The sequence below is a fragment of the Phalacrocorax aristotelis genome, chromosome 6, assembly GCF_949628215.1.
Source record: "Phalacrocorax aristotelis chromosome 6, bGulAri2.1, whole genome shotgun sequence".
Classification (NCBI taxonomy): domain Eukaryota; kingdom Metazoa; phylum Chordata; class Aves; order Suliformes; family Phalacrocoracidae; genus Phalacrocorax; species Phalacrocorax aristotelis.
Genome location: NC_134281.1, coordinates 28,790,075 through 28,812,751, shown reverse-complemented (window position 1 = coordinate 28,812,751; position 22,677 = coordinate 28,790,075). Strand labels below are relative to the sequence as shown.

Sequence of the window (22,677 nt, the reverse complement as noted above, 5' to 3'; positions counted from 1 at the left end):
AGCTGCTCCTCATAAGACCTGCTCTCTAGACCCTTCACCAGCTTTGTTACCCTTCTCTGGACACACTCCAGCACCTCAATGTCCTTCTTGTAGTGAGGGGCCCATAAATGAACACAGGATTCAAGGTGTGGCCTCACCAGTGCAAAGTACAGGGGCATAATATGAGATGCCTTGGTCGGGGTGGGTACCTGACTGTTGCTCTCCCATGATGGACACTACTGAGCTTTTGACTCTTCTGGTGGGTTTTTCCTAATTTATTCTGTTGTTGTTGCTCCAGTTTGTGTAGGCAGTGACTGCTTTGTGGGTAAGAGAGGTAATTTACATTGTGGTGGTGATGGAGGTCCTGGGGAACATGAGAGATTTTATATAATGTTTTGCTCTTTTTTTTTTTTCCATGTCAGTCTTTTCAAGACTTTTCTGGAATAGCTGTGAAAGATCTGAGTTGATCTATGTTTATTAAATATGTGGAAGTGCTTATAATTTTGCTGTTCGTGTGATATTTTTCATGTTAAGGATTTGAGGTCTATCTCTACTGAAGGAGTTTTAGATGATAGGCCTATTGTGCACAGTGCCCCAACTCTGTGGATGGGCACGGAGGGCCTGACTTCTCTGGCATAGTTATCCAAACATCTGTCTCCTCAACCCTAGACTGGGGAGATATGCAGTATTTTAAGCAAGTTTTTCAAGACTTTTAGAGCTCTAAATTAATGGAGAGCATAAATAGTTGTGTCATCCTTAAAACTAGGTAATAGATGCCCACTACCCTGTAACTTCCACAGGCAATATGTTTCCTTGAGTGAACAGTTCACACACAGCACTGCTGATTCAAGATGTATTTTTAGTGCCCTGACTGATCTGGGTGGCTGGAACAACAGAGAAAGCTGACGCTAGGATAGCTTCCAGCCCTCTATTTTTATTTTATTTGGCTGAGGTTTCCCATTGTTTCTGTAAGCTTTAAAATTTTTGTAGCGTGATCTGACAAAGACAAGCAATCAAATCTGAATCTGGGTCACACCAGGATCTGAGTAGCTAAGCTACTGTAGCTCCTTTTGTTTCTCACTGATAAAGCTCTCAAAATAAATGAAAATGGCAATAGTTGCATCATAGAAATTTTCCATGCAAATGCTTTTCATATATGAAGGAAGTTAGTCTACTTACACCAGTTTGTCATTCTGTGAATGTGTGTTGGGATGAAAAATCAGAATTGCTGTAAGAACACATGACCCAGGTGGGGTAAGTTTTGAGAGCAGACTCTCTCTTTCCCAGGAGTTCATTCAAGTCCCTTCTTATTTCAGGTATCTGCCTGTTATTTCAGGTACCTGACCACTTACTGTTGCCATTTATAGGAGTACTTCCTTTATTTTCCTTGTTTTAATTCTATGGTGTCCCTTTCAAGGTGACTCTCGCACTTTAGATATGGTACTATCAATATCCAGTCAATGCAGCTTTATCTTTACAAATATTTAAACTCTGTTTTAGTGACTGCTGTTCTAATAGCTGTGCTCGACTCTTCTGGCTAAGTCTTTTTACAGGTTGGAAGATTTATGAGATGACCAACTGCAGCAGATATGTGATGGGCTGACCTTGGCTGGCTGCCAGTTGCCCACCAAGCTGCTCTATCACTCCCCCTCCATTAGCAGGATGAGGGGGGGAAATATGATGAAAAGCTCTCATGGGTCAAGATGAGGACAGGGAGATCACTTACCTATTACCATCATGGGCAAAACAGACTCAATTTGAGGAAATGAATTTATTGCCAGTTAATAGTAACAGAGTAGGATAGTTAGAAATAAAACTAAAAACCCCTTCCCCACTATACCTCCCTTCTTTCCAGGCTCAGCTTCACTCCTGACTCTTCTATATCCTCCCCTCAAGCAACACAGGTGGATGGGGAATGGGGGTTTTGGTCAGTTCATAATACGTCTCTGTCACTCCTTCCTCCTCACAATTTTCCCCTGCTCCAGCGTGATGTCCCTCCCACAGTGTGAAGTCCTTCATGACCTTCTCCCGTGGGGGTCCTTCCCATGGGCTGCAGTCCTTCAAGAACTGATCCACCATGTACCCCTTTCCATGGTGTACAGTCTCCAGGAACATACTGTTCCAGCATGGTTCCCACATGGGCTACAGTTCCTGCCAGAAAATCTGCTCCTGCATGGTCTCTTCTCCATAAGCCACAGCTCCTGCCAAGAATCTGCTCCTGTATGGGCTCTACACAGGCTGTGGTGTCCTTCAGGACACATCTGCCTGCTCCAGTGTGGGATCCTCCACAGGCTTCAGTGTGGATCTCTTCTCTACCATGGCCCTCCATGGGCTCAGGGGGATAACCTGCATCGCTATGGGGGAATCTCTGCTCTGGCAGCTGGAGCACCTCCTCCCCTTCCTTCACTGACTTGGTATCTGCATAGTTGCTTCTCTCACATTTTCTTCTTCTCTTATGGCTACTGCACTCTGTTTTTTTTTTTACCCTTTCTTAAATATGTTATCACAGAGGTACCATCAGTGCTGCTGATGGGCTCAGCTTTGGCTAGCAGCTGGTCCATCTTGGAGCCAGCTAAAACTGGCTTGTTTATGGCATGGGGGCAGCTTCTGGTATCTTCTCACAGAGGCCACCCCTGCAGCCCTCCTATCCCCCTGCTGCCCAAAACCTCCCACATGAACTCAATACAAGATGGAATATCTCACAATCTGTATGTTTTTGGTGAGGATTTAATTATCTTAATTGCTTAGCTCTCTGCTGGTTGCAGGGGTCAGTAGACCCTGTAAAATCTCTTCTTTGACTGGAGGTTTTGGAAAAGACCTTGTCTTCAGTCCATTGAGTTTTTTTGTATCGTGGATGTTTAGTTTTGAATCTACTCCAGATACCACACCATACTGTAGAGCCTTTCCTTACACCTGTGACAGTACAAGAACTTGCAGAAAAAGACAAGACTCTGAAACTACAGCATTCTGGCAGAGAAATGCTTGCAAACTGTGGTGGTTCTTTCCATAGGATCTGTCCCCTTCTGGATTTTCAAGTGGCTTCATGGAAAACTGGGCCAAAGGAGGCACTGTAAAATTTGTCTTACATCTTTAGAGACCTGTTTTTCTTTAAGTATATGGACTTTCAAACCGATTGGTAGCATCTACAAAGGAAACCAGTTGTATGACTCTACTCTTAATGGTCATTAATCTTGCTTAATCCTGGTTTGAATTTTCAGCTTTTAGTTGCTTCATCTACTTTGGATATTATGATAATTAACAGTGTAATTCCAGGCATTTTAAGGAAAGTCTTTTCTTAAAAATAAAAACATTTAAAGTTTGGATAGCTTGTGCCACTAGTACTCAGCTTCTCTCCCTGTTTCTGTCCACCCAGTTGGAATAAAGGATGCACTTCCACTGTAGTTAGGATGCTCAGATAAGCAAGTTAAAGTATTGGGAGCATTCCTGTCAACAGAGCTCAAGCCTGGTTGCAAAACTTGCTAACACGGAGGTGGAAAGCAGCTTCTGTAAGTGGCTCTTGACGTGGTTAGCTCATGCTGCTGCAACCAGGAGGGGATATTCCCCACAAGTCTAGGAGGTGCTCTTCTGCTGGGGCAGTGTCATCGATGTGCTTCCAGGTTGCCTCCTGTATCTCTAAAGGGAATGAGGAGCTGTGGCATTTTGTGGGATCAGTGTTCACTTTTTCCTGCCTGCAGCATGAGCCTGGCCCTGGCCGTAGGATCTGCTTCAGCAATGTGAAGGAAAAGAGGAGGCGATGTCCAGTGCAGTTTCAGTCACCATTTCTCTCTTCATACGCTTTTACCTAGTGTTCCCTTTCAGCCATAGATCTCGGTGTTGAAGCTGGCTCATTTAAAGCCAGAGTCACAGTAGTCTAGTTCAGTTTAGGCATACATACGCGGTATTCTAAACCTGAGCTAGCTAAAAGGGAAGGAACTGGAGATTTGCCTGCTTGTGTTAGAGCAGGGACAGAACAGTCTGTGTTACAGCAGCTCATTTGGGATTAACCCAGCTCTTCTCTGTATCACAGCTCGGTGGTCTTGCACCCTGACTTAGCTACAGTATACTTGATTTAACTCTTGAAGTGTCATCAGATAATGCTCTTCCTGCAAGGCTGTGAAGCAGAACCTGATTTTTGCAAGGGAGCTTCAAGAGGAAAACAAGCCAAACACCTCCCTTTCCCAGCCTAACAAGCTGGAAAAAGTAGGTCAGAGTTGGCCAATCTTCCAAGTCCTAAAAGCTGCACATGCAGATCCTCACGTGGCCAGGAGCCATAAGATGTACTGCATGTCTAAGAGAGCAAAGCAGAGGAGGAATGCTGGAAGTATCTTACAGGAACGAGAAAGAAGTGTTCCATTTGGACCCATGCTGCTTCATTCTGTGCTAGGATGGCCTGGATGGGGAGCTGAGCCCCAGGATGACCAAGCTCTGTGGGCTTCAGCAAACCCTTTTGATTTGACTCTTCCTGGCAGCTCCTGTACCAGCCCTACTGTTGGTCATGTCCTGCAGTGATCCATGCTCCGTCGCCAACCGTAGCAGCTCACTCTGGCTCTAGAGCCATAGGCTGGGACTGAAACATGTATCCTTAAAAGATGCATATCTTCAAAAATGAACAACACTAGTAACAACTGCTCAGGAAATGCCTACTGCAGATCTCGGTCTAACACTGAGGCCGTTGTAGACTAGATTTCAGTTTCCTTGACACATGCAATATTTTTGCCTTGCTGTAGGGTTAGCCAGAAGCAGTGCTGAGATGTGAAAGTTGTGTTGGAAACAGGCTTGTGTGTTCCACAGTGAAACTGATCCAGAAAATGCTGCTCTTTCCAGTTCCAAAAATATATTTTTGAAGAGAACCAAATTCTCCCTTCTGAACACTTGCCATGTAGTTACTGAGGCAGGGATTGCTTCTGTAAAATGTTAGTGAAAGCTTGTAGCCATACTAGAGGAAGGCTTTCCTGTTATTCTGTTTCACTGTAATAACATCAAAGCAGTCATGCTGGCTTAGACCAAGGATCTATCCTGCCTGATATTCTGGTTGAAGGACCTCCTTGTCTCCCTTCCCTTGCCATGTTGTGACTGACTGCAGCCCCAGAAGGGAGGTTGTTGGTGACTGGGACCTGTTTCTGTTTCATATGCTGTCATGTCTCCAGCCAGAACTTTGTGGTGGGGCTGTCCTTCAGGGAGTTCTGGATACCACTGTTTCTCCAGTTTGAGCCTTTCTCTCCTTCCATTTAGGAGGGGACTCCCTCCTTTTATTCCATTTGTCCTCTCATAATTTGATTTCTTCCTGCTTTCTTTTCTTCTCATCCCCCTTTCCAGGGAGGGCTTTGAAGTTGTGTTAGGGTTGGGCTAATGCCTGATCCTAAGGGCAAGTCAGGAAGAACATCAGTCATAGTCAGATACAAAGGAAAAGTAGGAACAGGGTAAGCATGTGATAACTTTCCTCTGATCTTCTCCAAGCACTCAGCTGTCTTCAGTAAGGGACTCTCTGAGCTGGATGTGCTTCTGATGTAGCCTTCACTGGTTTTCCTTGAATCGACATAAGTCTTCTCATCCATGGCTCCTTTGATAAGGAGTTCTACAGGTTGCTATCTACTGCATGAAGATGACTTCTAATATGTTTTGAAAATGGGTTTTTAAAAGTGCGATTTGAAGCATCCTCTTGTTACTTGCATTTTGTAGGATAAGTGTCCCACATATCGGTCTATACTAAAGAAAAGTTCTTACGCATAAATAAACGTGCTAATTTATATATTTGTGACTGAATATACTCTGAAAGGGGGGGAAAAATAATTTAACCTTCATCACTATGGAAAGAAACACTTGTGTAAAGCCTGTCACTAAAAAATACGCTCTGTTAAAGTGTCCAGACAGCAGTGTTATAGGGCAGTTGAAATACAGGGAATGTCTGCTTAATGCTAGGTTATGTCCTGCTTAGCTGGACAGATTAACTCAGATGAACGATCATCCTTTTCCCTTTATGGATCTGTTAATGTTGGTGTGCATATGCTGTTCTGACTAAGTGCTTTGCAATCCATTCTTCAGGCCTGTAATAACCTGACTGAGCAGCAAGGTTGGGGCAGACACAGTTCACAGGTGTCACTTTATTTATGAATTTCCTGTAATTGCTTGCAGTAGCAATGATGATGGTTTTACTAAGATGTGATGTTTACGTAGCCAGCCTGAGCCTTTACTTAGCTATGGTTCTGCCCAGTTAGGACAGCTCCAGCTTTTTAAAATGTTCCTGACAATCATTCGAAATAAAAAGGGAAGAGCCTCTTCTCACTCAAAGGCCTGGAGGCTGCACTTCAGCAGTCTAATAAATCAAGCTCTAGGCCTGCTGGTAGAAGACCAAAACCTTTAAAGCCTCATGATACCAAACACAGATCCAGTGTAAACTTGTTCTGTGGATTCAGAAAACGTTGCCAGTTTAAATTTGTATTAGCAGACTTTATGCCAGACTAGGAATAATCTATACTCCATTAGCGAACATAAACATGGAATAAAAGTCATATTGTGGGTTTTCAGTAATTTACCAGGAATGTGGTGATATGCCTAAACCTACTCTAGACCACACCATCACTGCCCAGGTCTGGCTTTGCTATGGACCCACAGTTATTGCTGAACTAGGCAGCTATGCCGCCTGTTTCTTCTCTCCTGCTTGTGTCGTTGTTGGCAGAGTGAAACGTTTCACAAGTTTAACACTGAAAAAGCTCTTGAGCACTAGGCATTTCAATTAATTAAAAAAACCCACACAAACCCCTTAGATTCTGGCACACTACTAGAAAGCCAGATTTTTCTCTGGGCTATTGCAAGCTAATGTTTTAGTCACTTTTCACTGCTGTCTGTCTGGATAGGGAAGTGTACAGATAATGTAGAAGAGTGAATATTTTTTTGGTCTTGGCACTTCTATAAATTCAGTTTGAACCTACTGAAGGGTTCAGCTGACTTGTTTAGGTTTTTTTCCTTTCAAGGCTGGATCAGCAAAAGTGCTAGTGGTGTCCCACCCCAGTAAACTGGGTGGTAGTGCACAGCCTGTGCTGGGGAGTTCAGTTCTTTCCTTCACTTAAGTAATGCTGGAGAAGAAAAGCACTGTAATAAAAGGCACTAATAATCTCTAATAAATGTATTACCCAATGACAGGATTTCTCAGAGCATAGCTGCTGCTTTGGGAGTCATTAGTAGTCACCTTCTCCTCATGAAATCTCACATTGCGTCATCCCCTTTGCAAAATCCCTCTTGAAGATGAAGGCCAAGAGCCCTAGCATTCCCTATAGTACCTTAAACACAGGCAGAAAATAACCTGTCGCCTCCTCCTTAGGACCCCTTACTGATAATGTCTCTGTGTACTCCTGGATATTTTAGGTTCCATGTGGCCTTCTGGCATGTCTCCAGACTCTTAGTATAGCATCTGTATTACTGCTAGACTATGAATTTCTTCAAATCTGTTTGAAGCCTCTCAGAAGTATCTGCACCAAATGAATGGGAGGACTGACTTTATAGTAGACTCAGCTACAGTCCTCTTTGAAAATGGAGATTCAGAACATATCTAAAAAGACGGATCAGAAGTTCCACCTTGTTGCTGTTAGTTGCTGCAGAGTATTATTGTATTGAATGGAGGGCTTGTGATTGTGCAGCTGCAGTAGTTTTTAACACAAAGATTACCTAAGAGAGTGACGAGATGCATTTGTATGTGGCAGCCTGACACAGCCAGTTCTGCTCCCGGCATTCCCGGGCTCCACCTCTTCAGGTGGGAGAAGAACTTGGTTTCCAAAATCACACTGCCAGCAAGGTCTCTGCATACTTATTTGTTGCCTATGAATTGACAGGGAGGATGTACCAAACCGATGTCTTACCCTGAGCACTCAGTAGTCTAATCAGGGTCTTTACCATCCCATCACACAGCCAGGTCGCGTTGCTGGCTGCTGTATGGGGGACCTTGTGGCCCTGCCTTTTTTCCGTTCCTCCTTGCCCATCTGATACTGAATTAATTAATCAATTAGTGGTGCTTATGTTCTCCTGAACACAGGAAACAACTTTTTTTTTAGGCCCTTGAGTTAGTCTGTCCTTTCAATAGTGTGCTGCAGAGCAAGGGTAAGCTAAATCTAAGAATTCATATATTTGCTGATATGTTGTTTGGGGAATATTAATTATTTGGGAATTACTGATATTTGACAATTATTGATAAGTACTTTTTAAAATAATTCATTTTCTAAAAACTGGAAAATCACATTAAACTGGGAAAAAAATATGATTTTAAAATTCATTGTGTTTTCACCTGACTGTGGCAGAGAGATCAAATCATATTTCCGTGCCACTGTGAAGCATATTGTCCAGTGAGCCCTGTAAAATTCACTATTTAAATAAAAATTCAGTCATTATTTTTAAATACGCACCAAAACTATGTTTTTGGCCTAGGAAGAAACTCATGTAGCTCATCCGTGTGACAGGACAAGTGGTAATGGTTTTAAACTAAAGGAGGGTAGATTTAGACCGTATATAAGGAAGAAATTTCTTAAAATGAGGGTGGTGAAGTGCTGGAACAGGTTGCCCAGAGAGGTGGTGGAGGCCCCATCTCTAGAAACATTCAAGGTCAGGCTGGATGGGGCTCTGAGCAGCCTGATCTAGTTGAAGATGTCTCTGCTCACTGCAGGGGGGTTGGACTAGATGGCCTCTGAAGGTCCCTTCCAACCCAAACCATTCTATGATTCTAGCTCGTGCCATGCTGGTTTACTGTGGTTGGTACTAGCTAATGTTCCACCTGTTGAAAATACCTTTGTGCTCCCTGCTTCAGGTTTCCCTAGGGAAATGGTAGGTTTCATAACTTTCATAAAATTCAGCAGACCCCTACAGCCAGACAGCAGTGAGTATGCGCTGCACGGCCTGCTTGAACTCCCTTCCCCAGCCAGAACTGCTTGTGCATAAGGCACAGCTCACATTTTTTATCTTCCTTCCATCCCCTCAGAGGAGAGGGAGGTAGTCCATCAATTCCCGTTATTAGCTTGGCCTCAGTCAAGCTGCTCAGCTGCGTGTAACTTCATGCTAACCAAGTTGTGCTGTAGTGCACTAAGCCAAAAAAATGGTGGAAAGTAGATACAGATAGTAATTTGGGACCTAGTAAGGTTTTATGAATGGGGTTGCATGTAATCATGGAGGGCATTGGTTAACCAGAAGGCAAAAAACTCCAATGAACCAAGCAAACATAGCTCTTGAAGGAAGTTCTGCCATGTACTTGCTGGAATATTCCTGTAATTGCATAAGTGTGGAATCTGGAGATCATGGGTCCAAAAATTCTGGACTCAGATTTACTTTCTATAATGGTGATGCAACTGAATTATATGCAGGGGACTGGAGCATCTCTCTTCTGAGGAAAGGTTGAGAGAGCTGGGTTTGTTTAGCCTAGAGGAGGCTGAGGGGGAATCGCATCAGTGCTTCTAAATATCTAAATGGAGGGTGTAAAGAGGATGGGACCAGACTCTTTTCAGTGGTGCCCAATGACAGGACAAGGGGCAATGGGCACAAATTGGAACGGAGGAAGTTCCACCTCAATATGAGGAAAAACTTCTTAGAGGGTGACAGAGCACTGGAACAGGCTGCCCAGGGAGGTTGCAGAGTCTCCTTCTTTGGAAATATTCAAAACCTGCCTGGAACCACCTCCAGGCTCCTGTGCCCCCTGCTTTAGATGTCCCTGCTCAAACAGGGAGGTCCAGAGGTACCTTCCAATCCCCACCATTCTGTGATTCTGTGAAATTAAAGTTGTTATAGTTTTGTTTAATATCTATTATGGACACCAGTGTTTATGACATGCTCGTGGAAAAAAAAGGACAAATTCTTATGGTGTGGAATTTTTTTGTAGCAAACCAGATTTTGGAATACTTCAAGAACTTTACATTTCTTTCAACTTTTGATGGACAAATGAGATAAATTTTAATGTATTATGTAGTGGCTTCATCCTTGGTATTTTGTATTTGAAGAGGCTTTCTATAGTTTCTTTATGTCTATTATGCTATTGAAATAATTGAAATTGGAATGACTGAAATATAAATTATATGCCTGAAATATTAATTCTATTAATATGAGAGTCTGTTGACAGTCATCTCACCAAATTAGTAACATAAGATCAAAGGGTCTCCAGTCATTGTAGAAAATTTTACAGGTTTCTTTAATAGACAGATTGCTTAAAGCATTACTCATTTTTAATGTGAAAATGATTGATCTTAATTACTGTCCATTGTGTGTTTCACTTCATGATTCATAATGTAATTTAGAGATAGAATTCTATAGCAATTACTTAACCAGGAGATAAATCAAATGAGGAAAAGTCATTGAATCCTTACTTCCTACCTCTCAGACATTTCTTAAGCCAGTGTGTTTAAAAATAACAGTTTAGATTCTGACTCTGCTTTTGTTACTGGATATCTGTCTTCAAGCCCTGGAGATTTGGTGGATGCTATATATCTCACAAAAGGATTATTACAAACATTTTGTTAGTTACCTTTATAATTCATCTATGTATAAGATGCTAGTTGCAGGACCCTCTGTTAATTCCATTGACATCAATGCTGAAACTCTTAATTTTATTTTTTAGTGTAAAGGTGGGGTTTTAGATACGCTGTACTTAATTATCTGTTCATACCCATTTTTTCTTGAAAAATACTAATGGAGTCTGGCATCTCTATTCCAAAGCATTATCTATGCTGTTATATATAAAGTTCTTTGACACTGGAAGAAGTATGACATTTTAGTTGCGTGCATGTTGAGGCACTTACTGTAAATACTCGAAGAGTGCGAGGAAGAGAGGAATATGGAATCATGCCTTACAGTTACTGTCTTATGGTAATGCATGTGTCCATTTGCAAACCTTCCAAGTTTTCCATGTGCAAAACTTCCAAATGTTACCTACATTAAAAAGTTGAGATGCACTGCAGATAGCTAGCCCACAGATAATGGAGGAGTCATGCAAGAATGCTTGCGCAAAGAATAGCCCAGAGTCTAGATGAGCTGTATAGAAACTTTTTCTTCAGAAGTGTCTTGAGGAAGAAGTACAAATTCTTACACGTTGCTTCTTTTGAAAAGTCTGTGGTTGGTGTTTCAAGTAGGTTGCTAAAATAAAAAAGCAATCCATGACAGTGTTGTCCTCTATATAGATAATTCTCTTGTGCTGATTACACTCACAAGACATCAGCTTTTCACCTGTAAACAACTTCATAAAGATGCTTCCTTTTAAAATCGAAATATGGATAACAGCAGTGGTCGAGCTACCTTTCACTTACATTTTCAGATTAGTTTTTTTCAGAACTGTACCTGGCAAATCAACCAACAAAAACACAAACAGAAATAAATACATCCATGCAAAAGGATGCACACTCTGTCTGTTTTATCTGTGTTTGATAAGTTTGTTTTGAACTACATTAAGTGAATACTATTGTTGTTACATGCCAGATTTCTGGTAGCTAGTTTTTGGTCCCCAACCAATAATGAGGAATAAGATTTTGATTACTCTAGTATAGCTTAAAGCAACATCTTAATCAGAGCACACAATCTTCCAGTAATTTTCCTCTTCATCTGAAGAAGGAAGTTATAAAAGAATTGATTTTCATTTTCTTAATTGAAAATAGCACAAAATAAACTTTGAAACATGAATGGGCAGATGATTAACTCTTTACCTTGGATTAAAAAAGATAATAAGGGCAGGGAGTGAGGGGGTGACTTGGCAATACTGACTTACAAAGACTGATTTTTCTAATTTTAGTTTTTCTGTGCCTTGGGTTTCATTTCTGCTTCAACACTTATTTGGAGACTGATAGGAAGTTAGTGATGGCATCTGTATGCCAGCTCTGCAGCGGTATGGGGTTCCCACGAGCTTCGGGATTTTGAATACAGATAGGAAACCATTTGCTTTTTGTGTTTAAAAGAAAAAAACTAGACTTTTGTGACTTAGAGCTGATCACATAATCACATAAAAAAATTGAATGGAAAAGGAAGCATTGCCATTTTTGCCCAGAACACTGTTCAGCACCAGTATTTTGGTTAAAAACCAAGCTTCTGTAGGCAAGTTCAGTTCCTTGGCAGAACAAGTTTGTAGAGTTTATTGCCAAAGTAGTGCTAGATGTCCAGACTTACCAGATGAGATCTTGTCACTGCTGATTTTGGTAGATATTCAAGGGTCCTTGATTCCCTTCTTTCTGGCACAATTTTGTGTAGTAATTCAAGGGAGCTAATGTATTCAGTAAAAGTTGGCAATTAGTTACATCTGCCAGTGAGAAAACATTTAAAAAACACTTGGGGGTTGATCCCCCGGTTCCCCTGACTTTAAATAAGAGACAAGATCAGACATGCATTCTTAGGAGCTAATAAAGATTGCTATTTAAAGGCTTTCCACACTGATCCCCAACCTTAAATAGCTGCTTGTTAATTATACAGATAGCAGTGTGACCTGCCAAATCATGGCAGTTAGCGAAGCCCAACAGATATAAAGCACAGTGCAGAACTCCCTAAGAAGTTCTGGGGAGTGTTGTAGCAGTCCAATTAATTTAATTCTAGCATGAAGAGTTAATCCATTCTAACTTCCTTAAGAAAAGCAATAGCCAACCTTCCAGTTTTAAACTGAAATTAAGAGGAGCATGCAGTATCCTCTCCCCATCTCCTCAAAATCTCAGACCCTAGGTGCAGCAGATACAAGTAACAAAAAGAAAAATAATTTTGAATGAGTAAAAAATATTTGAATCACAAAGTCTACTTACATACAAAATTTTAATTGAGGGAGCCTGAGTCTAAGAGGAGGTTTGTTTACTGTCCCTAAAGTTACCTTAGTTAGAGGAATACTTAATACAAAGCATGTTTGTGTTATTGCATGTTATTCCGCATCTACAGAGCTATTTGAAGTTCTTTGTGGGTAAGTTCAGTATCTTTTGTGTTTGGCAAGGGCATCTGAAGGTGTGTTAGGTCTGGCTGATATTCCCTGCTAGAATTGCCAAGAGGCCAAATGTTTTGTTTTGATTCTGTTCTGCCCTGGTACACATACAGAACCTCCTGAGTGGTTTCAAAAAGCCTTTTTTCGGTCGGTTGGTTGGTTGGTTTTTTTTTTTTTCCCCTGCAAGATGATCAATTCCCATTTGGAAGTGTCAAACTTTTTTGATTTGCCCTTTTCGTCCTTCCAGCTGAAGTGACCATGTGGTTCTGGACCTCAGCAATCTCACTGATGATGTTTTATTGAAATCCAAGACTCTGAAAACATTTGGCTTTGTTGAAAAAAGTATCTTTAGACTTAAAGTGTGTACAAGGAGGAATGTTCAGACCTGTTTTGCCTAGCAATGGATTTTAATCTCTTTCAAAAAGAGACCTTTAAGGCAAAGATTCTTGTTTGTAGCGGGTATTCTATTTGCTTGCAAATGTTTCACTAAAGCAGAGGACAGACCTTGAAGAAAGGATGCTGGAAGGATATGCGTGTTTTACCACAGCAGAGCAGGTGGCTTTTCATGATCACCAAAACCACAGAAATACCTTTCCATGCTTTCCTGTGAAGCATCTGAGCAACGTTTTAAAGAAATCTGTAAAGGGCTACATCAACCTTGGCCCAATTTGACAGAAAAAAAATCTCATTGGACAGAAGAAACCTCATTGGACAAAAAAAATTTACATGCTTTAACCAGTGCGAAAGGTGGGATTTTTAGGACTGACAGCAATGCATTCTTTGCTCTCAGGAATGGCTATTATTAGACACATCAGATGAGTTTTGTCAACATATATTATCCTCCAACTGATAATTCTGATTAGCTCTAGTTGGCATACGTTTCTATATTTTCAGTTACTGTTCTGTGCAGTTTTTATTGAAATATGCTGTGTAAATAAGATCTTGATTCTGTGGTGACCTCCACAAAGTTCTGGTGATTGCGGTGGCTTCAGATTTGAACAGCACTCCGTACGCTGTGTTTAGCAGTACGTAAGTGGCTTGACTGATTTCCCTTATGATTGCCAAAGCACCAAAGGTGAAAGAGGATCCAAAACTGTATACCAAGCTGCTTGTTTTCGTTATTAACTGAAGACTGTTTTTGTGGAATACTTACTTCTGTGACACAAGCCAAAGTAATTAAACTCTAGAAGGAGAGGAGGGGGCAAGAACTTTTAAAAATAATTATTTCCAGTAAACGTGAATCAGTCCCAGTGCCATTCTGTTTGTTCCAGGCTTTTCTCCTTCCCTTTTAAAAGTATAAAGTCTGTTTCTTTTGGGGAGATTGTTAATATCATTGTATCGGTCATGACATTGTATACGTGTAATTTGTATAATTTAATATTTTTCTGTCGTAGACCATGAGGTGATCTGTGGTTTCACATAATTGTATTGATTATTAGAACCCAAAATTTAGTTTTATCTAACTTGAACATCGGTTTTGCTCTGTAGTTGACACTCCAGATCCCTATGTCGAGCTGTTCATCCCATCTGCCCCTGATTGCAGGAAGAGAACAAAACATTTCAATAACGATGTGAATCCTGTGTGGAATGAGACCTTTGAGTTCATTCTGGACCCCAACCAAGAGAATATTCTTGAGGTAAATCACATGGCTGAGCTGCATCTGGGAAAACGGAAGATCTACAATGTCTGGAAGGTTAAAATAACAGTAGCTTGTATGTGTACGGCATCTGATTTCTCAAGATTACAACTTTTTTTTAAACATTAAAGGCTGGTTTTTGCCTTTAGGCTTGGTGCTAAGCAAGAGGTGTTGAATAAATTGTATTATTCAAGGAGTAGCCTTGAGAGTTATTGTGAGTAGCCTGTGACTAATCTCTCGGACTGCTCCTGAGGGCTAGTAGCTTCCTATTTTTCTAATCAGCCATAAATTATTTTCTCCCTGCTTCCAGCACCGATTCAACTATTATGGGCAGTGAAGAGAGGGGTGGGGGAGGGGGGGGCGGGTAACGTCAAGTCTCTGCCCATTCCCTGCTTCTCCCTGAGGAGACAGGAAGCAGAAGGTTGGTTCTGCTGTCTCCACTACGCCTGGGACCAAGGGCCGAGTGGCCCGCCGAGTGATATTTTGGGTACTCTTATTCCAGGGGCAAGCTTGTTGACTAAGCCACCCTTAAGTCTCAGTATGTTAAGCCTTTCTGGGTTGTGTACAAAAGGTGAGTGTTAAGTGTAACCATTTTATAAGTGAGTATGGCAAGCGTTTAAGGTTATCTGTAGTCCTTCGTTAGCTTGATTCTTCACAGGGGATGGCCTGAACATGTGAAGTCTTCTGACCCAAGCTTATGGAGTTTCAGTCTAAATTGGTCAACTGTCAGTTGTTGTCAGAGGTTGTGAAGCTTTTCATTGAACTAGTCACCATAATCTCTTGGGACTAATCTGGTCAAGATCTGAAAATTGAATTGTGCTTCCTACAAGGCTCCCTGTGTTCCTGGGGAGGGGGGTAGGTTCTGCAGTTCGGGGAGGAAGAATCCCATGGTCAGCTGAATGGAGCATGAAGAACTATCATATGCATCCTGCACAAGAGACAACAATGTTAGGGAATTCACAGTAACTTCAACTACAGTTTTGCAGAAAGCAGGTTACCCAAAATAGCTTCCACCAGCTAGTCAGGTGCAACAGTCACCTGAGTTGATTCTTAATGTATGTTTTGGTTGTAGACATGCAAACTGCCATGTGAAACTTGAGAAAAGTGTGAAATTTCTAACTTAGTGCTTGCTTTCTAATGACAAGGCAGGCAAGTAGAGAGCAGGAATTAGAAAGAGGAATGGAGTGATTCTGACTGCTTTGTAAGAAAGCATTTGTGGAACTAGGAGGAAGAAAAGAACAACTTCGGTTCATCAGCTGTCTTTGTTGCAGTATGGGAACTAAAAATTGATTTGATTTTGCCTGATAAAGCCTTTGTGGATTCTAACAGAAGGCCTGGGACGGAGACTTTTACCTGTCTCTTTGCAGATCTTGTGGTTTTTTTGGACGATCTGCAGGAACTATGGCTGGCTAAACAATTGATGATCTTCAAAAGATGGTAAACTGAGGAATAGCAAATAATAGTTAAAATCTTGGTTTTACTGTCATTGTATAAAGACTGGGTCAGATTCTGCTTGTAGGTACACTTAGGCAGCTTCCCTGGTAATGTATAAATTTGTTGAGTACAAAATTTTGTTCAAGGATTTTTAAATTATAATTATTAGTCACAAACAGTAGCCAATGGCTTACTTGCTGCCTTCTTGGGAACAGTCACACCTCTTACTCTCTGAATCTTTATGCATTCTGATGTGAAGAAGTTGAGATGCTGGCAAGTCATTACTTTCTTACTGTTACATGATCTCAGATATTTTTGACCATGTGGAGGTCTGGGTCATTCACTTCCTTCTGTGGTAACAATGTGACTAGCTCATTTCCCACGAGGGTGAGAACCCCCAGTTACTAAAACATCTTTTGTAATTTGTCTAACATTTTGTAAGGTGTTTCTCAGTTTTTAGTATGGTTTTATGCAGTCATTATGAAGTACAGGATTTTATGAGCTGGCATGCAGTTGATTTCCAGAACAGTATGGCCATAGCATACTGCCAGGTTCTGCAAGTGTCTGTTTCCTGTAACAGAATGCAATAAGATTGATTAGAAGTAGAATTTGGAAATATATTTTTACAATAAATAAAGGCTGTCTCTTGCCTCTGACATACATGCTATAAAATTCCATTAAAATTGCCTGCAAAAGCTGGTGATACCATGTGATAATGGTTAATTGTGGACCTGGTTGATATATATATTTGCATACACATATATGTGTTGTTCACGATAAATGTTGTCTTCACCGTGAAAGGCATAGTCTTTAGGTTAAAACTGATGTTTGCATTCTGCCATTGTCATACACATCCTCAGTGCCCAGCACAGTCTTTGGATTCTGCATGGAGTCCAGTGTCAGAATTCAAATCTGAAACCACCTCCCTATCCAAAACCTTTTTGTGAATTCCCAAGCTCTCACAGACTGCACAATCGTCTCAACTCCTCAGATTATTTTAATCTACATCTTTAACTCTATCCCAAGTGCAGTTTTCACTCTGAAGTAAAATATGCTCTCCAGAATCCCCATTAAGAAGCTTTTGCTATTGCTGTTGGTTTTAAAAGACAGCCCTCAGAGATTACAGCAATGAGCATGAAGTTCTCCAAGGAAAGAGAAGACTGTAGATGCTGTTAAAGTGATGAGTTCTGTCATAAAATGCAGTTCATCATTTCAAAGGGTTGCTTGTGGCACAGGATGAAGAAGATTCTTTATAGCTGAGAAGAGGCTGAACCCAGATGTAGCAACTAGTTATTCAAGTGATTGTATCATAATTCCATTTGGTTTATGCAAAAGATATGGTCCAAGCCGCAAACATATGATATTTTAGAAGATACAGTTCCACAAAAAAATCATAAGCCAAATGAGTTTGGAGAACTCATTTAATAGAAACCATGTAAATTGTGACTTGAAATTAATTCTGAATATCTTGAGAACTTGGAAAGCTGCCACTGAGAAAAAAGTCTGCTAGATGTAGACCCAAGTAGATTAGAGCAAAAGCATTGAACAATGTTCTGCGGTATCCACATAAATTTTTGAATAACATCACATTTTGAAAAGGTATGTGCTCTGACATGGAGAATATGAGAAGAGACTTGAAGATCTGGCTGGGTATAGAGAAAGACTTTGTGTAATTTGGAATGCTGCATATTTTGCCAAATGATTGTTATAAAAACCTTGGTCTGTAGGTACAAGGCTGGGGTGTATAGTTTCTATCTTCACTAAAACGTGGGGGTTTTTTGTGTATCACATTTAAAACTGTATTAGTTTCTCCATAGTGAAGTTTTACTAACTGGAAATTTGAAATAATTGTATATTTTATATGTATAATTTGAAGTTATTATGTCTGCTTAGAAAATGGTGATTTACTGACAAATGTGCTCAGATGAAAAAAGCTTTGTAGATGATACTGTCATACTCATTCAGTTGAATGTGTTGAAGGTGCCACCTACACTATACATGAACTTAACTTGTTTAAAAGAACATGTCTGTTGGCATTGGGCGTTGACTGGGTTGGGTTAGGCCTATTCCTTTTCCACATAATTTTGTTTTTACTTTAGGCATAGGCTGTATGGAATTAAAAAGGGATTTACTGAAGTAGAATTGAATACTCGTGTCTTTTTTAGGTTACTTTGATGGATGCCAACTACGTTATGGATGAGACTCTTGGCACATCCACATTTCCTATATCTTCTCTGAAACTGGGAGAGAAGAAGGAGGTCCAGTTAACTTTCAACAACGTAAGTTGCAACATTCATAGCTTTGCCTGTGTTGGTGCAGCTTTGAACATGATGGAAAGTTCTTAAAAGAGCACCTGAACTGAGACACCTAAACTGTTGTGTAGACCAGGATGTACCACCTTTATCAGGTGTCTGAATTTTCTCTGTGCCACATTCTGGTTTGATCTTCACAAATCAATAGAGGATGGTGCTTATAAAGGCCGAGTGATGTGTCCTAAGGACTCTCATTGAGGCTGATGTTATGCAGAGTACTCCCTCAATCATTTTGTTGAAGGTTAAGAAAAACATTAGGCCTGCCCTGAGGTACTCCTCAGTAGTACATGTTCCTAGATGAAAGGAAAACCAAGATCCCGTCAGTCTGCCTCAGTACTATGTATGTATGTGTTTTCTTAATGTAAAGCTAAGTTTTGAATTCAAGAAGGGATTAGAATATATCATGGAGGGGATAAGGGTGACAGCCTTTCAGTCACAGTATGTGGGTAGGGGCACAGGAGGATCTCAAGTGAGGGTTGTTCTCTTCTTACCCTGTTCGGAAGCTTGTTTTCTAAGCATTCACTCTTGCCATGGTTAAACAGAGAGTACTGGCCTAAAGGCACTGTAGTTATCTTCTTACAGTCCTGCTGAAAGGAGAATTAAGCAGTGCCACTGAATGTCTTAGTGTCCCTTCTGAGAGAATCCTCTTTGAAAGTCTAGTTTCAAACTTTCACTTGCTAAACCAGTTTCTGCACCACTTGGTTCAATTTAGTTTAATGGTCTTTGGGAGCAGAAGAGGTTATGCAGATTTTGCTGGTCAGTATATTACCTCTGCTGCTGATGCCTGTGGCTTCTGGAAAGCTGATGGAAATTCTTTTATTATTATATGTTTCACTTTCAGTAAATGGCTTGTTGTAACACAGCCCTAGTTAACATGCAATAATGCACTGATGTGAATGCTCTAAGAAAAGGCAAGTCCCAATTGGATTAGTCTCTTTAAACACGTATACAAAACAGATGGAGTCAGTTTAGCAGGGATTGTCTGCCTGGAAATTGTTGTTAAATCCGTGTGTAATTGAGCTGTTCTATAGGTATTAAAATATCATCATTTATTAGAGTAACATAAGGCCATTCTGAACATAATTCAGTACTTTTAGTTATATCCATCACATCTGATTATCTTTATATGCATATATATTGTATGCATATACTGTATGTATAAATACTGTCTCCATTTCTGTTTTCGGCTATGGTTTGTTATATGATCAGAGGTCTTGATTTGTGACAGCTCTGCTGTTTTCCATGTGATGTAACTTCAAAAGTGCGATTATAGCAAATCACTGGTTAAGGCCTATTTATTGGAAATTGGAGAGTTTCATATGTAAGGTTTAGCATCTTTGTTTATTGAATAATATATACTATGTTAGTATTTAATGATATATATTATTTATATATATTTAGTCCTACATATAAATAGGATTGTTTTAAATTATAAAAACCTATAAAATATACTATTTTGTATATAAAAATATAGTAAATAATAAAAAATATTCCTTTAATTAGGCATAGCCTTAGGGCGTTTGGGATTTTGATGGCCTCATAGTTTTTTACCTTTTTTTTTTTTAGTTAATGCATTTTTTGAAGTTTCTGCATATTTATTTCACTAAGCGTTTCAGTAACTTGGGCTTCTAGAGTGTGGGCTGGCTGCGGATGGCTGGTTCTACCAGGCATGAGGTGAGGTAGTGAGAAAAAGCTGATGAATAAATTTTGAAAACACAGTTTACAAAGCCCATTCCAATAATATAAGGCCTTGCCACATGACAGATGTGCTTTAACTTCTCATCAGCACACAGCAAAGCTTGGTAGAATACACAGGAGGAAAAAAAATCAGTGAAAAAAGCCAAATACACTCTGAAATTTATAAGCAAATGGTAAGTGAACATCAAGTCAGGTTGAGCCCAATGTAGGCAATTTGTATACACAACATGTATTCCTGAGATTTCTGTGGCAATCCATATAAGGTACAGAAAATGGCATGCTATTTCCCTGTTGGAACATTTCACTTCAAGGGTTTATTTAATACCGTGTGCGTACACCATTTTCAACCATTTGATCACTGCATGGTTTCTGAAGTGCTTTCTAAATTAGTAATAACAGGTGTTGGAATAACGTAATTACTACCTTGTCTTTGAAGTATTTCTGTAAATGACTCTTCACTCTGTTTCTTCATGTTCTCCCTTTGTAATTTCTTTGCCTTTTCTTTTTCTCACCACCCTGTTAATGCGCCACCTCATTTACAATTCCCCTTTCAGAGGGCAGGAGTGGAATGCCAGGTTTTACCTGGCCCGTCAGCAGGTATGTGGGATGTGGGAGGCCAGAGGCAGCTTTGCACTTCCATGCCCTTAACTACTCTGTATAAGTGTCAAGCAAACATTCAGTCTGAGGCTTCTAGCTCCATTCCTAGTGATCACATTCCACAAATGAGGATATTCTGTTTATAGCTAGAGGCAGAGTGAGCAAGACGCCGTGTGTGAGTGTGTTACGTCTACAAGGCTGTACCAGCGCATCGGTGGCCATTGCATATGAGAGAGCTCTGGGAGATGAAAATGCCTGTCCATTCTGTCTTAGTTCTAGCAACCTTGTACTCTTGAATTTTGCCTAACAAATGCAATTGGTGCTTTAATAATAATTTTTTAACCTTTTAACCATTTACCTGCAGGGAATGACTTTAAGTGCTCTATGAAAGGCAGAGGAGACCGACCCATAGCTTATGGGTACAGGAGCTCTATGTGGTCTGCAAGTGAAATCATTATGTAGTGACATTTATTAGTTTACTTGCATCTTTCAGAAACTTGTAAGCAATCACTCTTACTGATTGATAATTTAAGAGTATTTAACTGTGGAAAGACACTTGGTGGCTCATGAAGAACACAGAGCAGTCAACGCCTTACAAGTCTGTTTCAGATACAAGTTGAGTATGAAGTTTACCTGGTGAACTAGGAAGCAAGTGGCAGATAGACTGTGACTGGGAGCAGAAACAGAGGACCATAAGAACATGAAGACAATTAGATCCCTTCAGGCCAAAGACGAATAGCACTATCAAAAAGTGATTGTCAAGAAGAAAGCCAAGACAAGGGGACCTGATGAATTAAAGTCAGGACCTAGCAGCACCTAGTAGCATTTTCTACTGTATTCAGTGGTAGTGGTGTATTTTGGAATCATATTGTGTGCTTTTAAAGAAAAAGATCTGCAGAAAAGAAACTCATATTTAAATGTCCTTCTTTAAAAAAATATATTTAAATTAAAATTCTGACAGTAATAGTTCATGTTCCAGGTGTGTTTGTGGTTTTTTCCCTTTGTAAGTGGTGTAACCATATTTGAATATTTCTTGTTTAGGTCACAGAAATGACTTTAGAATTGTCTCTTGAAGTATGGTAAGTATCTTGTGTTTAAAAAAAAAGGTAGAAAATGTCTTAGCAGCAAAAGTATTTTTTATTTAACTCTGTTCATTAGAATTTTCCTAAAAACATGTCAGGTAAGGCTTCCTTGTCTTAACATAAAAATACCAAGTACTGTAAAATCAAGAGATTTTAAAGTTGAGGGTTGTTTTCACATTGTAATTCTATCATTGAGTTGAACACCGTTACTTTTACTCATAGGTGTGCCCTTTCCAAATGCTTGCAGGAACAAGGCCATCATACATGAATTTCTCATCCTGGTTTATGTTCATGCTTTCTTTTTCAAGATCTTTTTCCTCTAATAATTTCATAGACATCAGGTTCAGCTATTATCCTCATTATTTTACCTGCTTTGGTAACTACCTCTCAGGTTAACTTCCAGCATATATGGATACTCAATACAAAGCTGTTGCTGAAATGTATTTGAATGTTAATACCACACAGTACTGAAGTCAAAGGTGGACATTGCAGTAGGGCCAGGATTTCACCATGTGTAAAGCTAAGCAGATGCCTACCTTTTTTTTTTCTCTCTAGCTGTCTTTCTCCCTCTTTCTTACCCTATTTAGGTGAGAGACCAAAAATCACCTTGAGGCATAATCAGAAAAATATCTTTTAAGTCTAAAAATAAATCACTGAGAACAAGGCATTTAAAGTTTCTTTTTTTGGCTGTTATTATAAATAGCAGTGCTGAGCATTGTAACTGTAAATGTAGAACTTTCTCATAATGACTCTGGAGACTGGCAAAAATCTGCCAGGGATAATTTCTGCTCATCATTTTGTAGTAGTAAAGATGCATATGTGGGTGGTCCTTGAGACCACCCCTAAACCTTCCAGGTCTTGTACATTACAAGTGTTTCATATCTCTGACATTAAATGAAGAGAAGATGCTTGCCGATGTCTTGCTGCTCTTAGGCAGTAGGCTTTAAAATATGTTAAACAAAATGATCTCATCAAGTTCTGTTCTGTTATTCTTGGCTGCATGGACTTCAGATTCTGCGTGGACCTCT

At 40.1% G+C, this 22,677-nt stretch overlaps 1 protein-coding gene across 2 annotated transcripts in view; it reads left to right on the top strand.

Moving 5' to 3' along the window:
* Positions 1 to 22,677, top strand: part of PLA2G4A (phospholipase A2 group IVA) — a 93,658-nt gene that overhangs the window by 29,604 nt on the left and 41,377 nt on the right. For both annotated transcript variants that reach the window (XM_075096754.1, XM_075096755.1), the window contains exons 5-7: positions 14,378 to 14,526; positions 18,126 to 18,239; positions 21,609 to 21,646. In XM_075096754.1, coding sequence (XP_074952855.1) covers positions 14,378 to 14,526; positions 18,126 to 18,239; positions 21,609 to 21,646 — 301 coding nt within the window. The remainder of the gene's footprint in view (positions 1 to 14,377; positions 14,527 to 18,125; positions 18,240 to 21,608; positions 21,647 to 22,677) is intronic.